This window comes from Galeopterus variegatus, unplaced genomic scaffold, assembly GCF_000696425.1.
Source record: "Galeopterus variegatus unplaced genomic scaffold, G_variegatus-3.0.2 Scaffold9133, whole genome shotgun sequence".
In the NCBI taxonomy this organism is placed as follows: domain Eukaryota; kingdom Metazoa; phylum Chordata; class Mammalia; order Dermoptera; family Cynocephalidae; genus Galeopterus; species Galeopterus variegatus.
Genome location: NW_007735244.1, coordinates 54239 through 55292, shown reverse-complemented (window position 1 = coordinate 55292; position 1054 = coordinate 54239). Strand labels below are relative to the sequence as shown.

The window sequence follows — 1054 nt, the reverse complement described above, 5'->3', positions numbered from 1 at the left end:
TGCATCAGAGAGTAGGTTTTTTTCTTCCAAAGATGATTGAAAAGATAAAATAATGATGTCTTGCTGACAACTTTCTTTGTAAGACCCCGCTTAACCATAGTCTTGTTAAATTTGTGTCATGGAGGAATTTCTTTTTAAGTTGCCAATTTATTTCATGGTATTTGGGTAAATCCAGTAAGGTTCATGGTGTACCTTATACTGAAGACCTCAACAGCTGCTTGCCCCAGTGAAATTCCATGAAACTTACCCTCACAGTTCTCTCTCCAGGGTAAGCAAGACACATACAAAAGAGTGAGTACCTTCCGCCCAGTAAGCAGGGCACGCAGCTTCCGCCTTTATAGCAACTGACGCTTAGTACTAATATCACTTTTTTTTTCTTATTTAGTTTTTATTTCACTACTCCAGAACTCGGGAGCCAGCACATCCAGTTAAAACCGGGGTCAGTATTTTATCGTAATCATCTTTCTGTAAAAGTGACGCTCCCCTGCATGCCTTTGATCCCTTCCTAACTAATTTGTGCAGACGAGCACAAAAGCCGGGGGCCCCCAGACACCCTGTGGGCTGCACAGCTTCCTGGGTGCTTTTCCCAGGGCTGAGAGATTGTCTTCTCCAACTCTGGGGTGGGGGTGGTGGGTGGCTGACAGATCTGAAAAGTTAGAGAATAAGTTACAGAAAAGGAAAAGTAAGAAATTACTTTTCCTTGTGCACTTAGATGTACAAGAAGAGCCTGGTAAACGCTGTGCTCTCTCTACTATGGTGCTTTATCTATTGTTTCTAATTACTCTCTGTTTTTTAAAATTCGAAAAGTGTTTTGAGATGAGTAGAGTACCATCCCCCAACAGTGATCTGTGGATATGTGTCTTCCATCGCTGTCATGTGTATGTACAATGGGAATAAAAACCATCACCTCTAACTTTCTTATTATAAACTTGAGATACCCTCAGGAGCAGCATATGTAGGTGAATTTCTGTGGGGTGTCATTTGAGGAATATTGGGGAGGTCATAAAATATAATTTTTTTTTCCTTTTTGTCTTTTGTTCGTGGCCGGTAACGG

At 41.4% G+C, this 1054-nt stretch overlaps 1 protein-coding gene across 1 annotated transcript in view; it reads left to right on the top strand.

Moving 5' to 3' along the window:
• Window positions 1-1054, top strand: part of NMS (neuromedin S) — a 14529-nt gene that overhangs the window by 6803 nt on the left and 6672 nt on the right. Inside the window, exons 4-5 of the mRNA XM_008593442.1 lie at window positions 268-291; window positions 386-439. Of these exons, the coding sequence (XP_008591664.1) occupies window positions 268-291; window positions 386-439 (78 nt within the window). The remainder of the gene's footprint in view (window positions 1-267; window positions 292-385; window positions 440-1054) is intronic.